The following is a 1300-nucleotide window of genomic DNA, read 5'->3' on the forward strand; positions in this document are numbered from 1 at the left end:
TCAGTATTTAATATTCTCGTTCAACGATGAAATTACTTTCCATAATAATGTACCGGAAAAGCAGGTCCGGTTACTTGACCAACCATTTTTTATTAATTGCCGTTCAGAGTATTTAATATTATCGTTCAACCATGAAATTATATAGGGATGGCGCCTTCTACGCCCTCCTGTTCAGATAAGCAACATTTTAACATGGGTCTATACTCTTTGAAATTTGTGAAAGGGGCGTCATCAAGTTTTTTCAAGAACTCACACTTTACTAGCTGCACAAGGGTATTGAAAAAAAAGCAAGGTGTGATTTCGATAAGATTCAAACTTCCAATCAAGATGAGTTTGTATGTCCTATTTCTACAGTCATCTATATAGCACGGAGTTTAGGTAATGGACCCACTTTCAATCTACATAAAGCTTAAAATGGAATGGAAGCTTAGGATAACATGCACAACATAGTATACGTTTAAATAACAACATAGTACATCAACATGGTTTGAACCCGAGCTGTAGTGTCAATTGTTTTTCTTTTTATTCGTTCAACCAACAAATGATGGCCAGAGATGGCCAATTAAACTAGTTAATTAACCTGTTCACCATGAAACCCAAAAACAAGGAGAAGGAAAGGAACGGAAGGGACGTCGTTGTTGTTGCTGCGGCACTTTTGCGGATAGGTTTCAAATGATCTGGTAAGCAACATTTGCAGGCCAATGCACCTGTGTTGGTGGAATCAGTTATGCATATTGAAGTAAATGATGCGCTCCTGCAAGCAGCCTCACATGCAGCACAGGACGACATGCTTCCGATATCTACCTGCTGTTTGGCATCACATTGTCCAACACCTTCTGGAAGATCTATGCCACTGACATAACTGCATTTAACATTTATTAAACTTCAGCTCTATGGGGAAAAAAAACGTAGGATTTCCGACAAGCAGTACTTACACGATTTGGAGAACCACCAACATAAAAAAAAGGACGCCAAACACTAAAGAAGAAGTTTTTTCCATGGTATTAACTCCTATTAATTTGATTGAAATATTTAGTGGTTTGATTTCTGAAGATACGGATATTATATGGCAATTATATAAGCTATATTTATAGCGACAAATATTGTTGATTTTTTTTTGGTTAAACTACATTAAAAAAATCGAATTGACTAAGTTATTGTGAATTGGCAATTATATTTATCAATGAATTTTCATCATTGTCACAGTGTGTGTGCGTCTCAATTACCTCTTAGCTAAAAACTATGTGGGATATGCTTTTATATTTTAGAGGTTTGACATATGGTTCGGCCGGTTGTTTCC

General features: G+C 36.3%; 1 protein-coding gene across 1 annotated transcript; it reads right to left on the minus strand.

Annotated features, from left to right (window-relative positions):
• Window positions 1–427: 427 nt before the first annotated feature.
• Window positions 428–1048, minus strand: LOC113345916. The gene is made up of 2 exons (XM_026589561.1): window positions 936–1048; window positions 428–862 (listed from the first exon to the last, which is right to left on the minus strand). Exons 1-2 carry the CDS (start codon window positions 998–1000, stop codon window positions 568–570), a joined length of 360 nt encoding a protein of 119 aa, XP_026445346.1. The 5' UTR covers window positions 1001–1048; the 3' UTR covers window positions 428–567.
• Between the last annotated feature and the right edge of the window lie 252 nt (window positions 1049–1300).

This window comes from Papaver somniferum, unplaced genomic scaffold (genome assembly GCF_003573695.1).
Source record: "Papaver somniferum cultivar HN1 unplaced genomic scaffold, ASM357369v1 unplaced-scaffold_84, whole genome shotgun sequence".
In the NCBI taxonomy this organism is placed as follows: domain Eukaryota; kingdom Viridiplantae; phylum Streptophyta; class Magnoliopsida; order Ranunculales; family Papaveraceae; genus Papaver; species Papaver somniferum.

Coding starts and splice junctions, on each gene's coding strand:
- LOC113345916 (XM_026589561.1), bottom strand. CDS start 1,000: ATGGAAAAAACTTCTTCTTTAGTGTTTGGCGTCCTTTTTTTTATGTTG. Junction 863..935: donor TTGGTGGTTCTCCAAATCGT/GTAAGTACTGCT, acceptor TGTTAAATGCAG/TTATGTCAGTGGCATAGATC.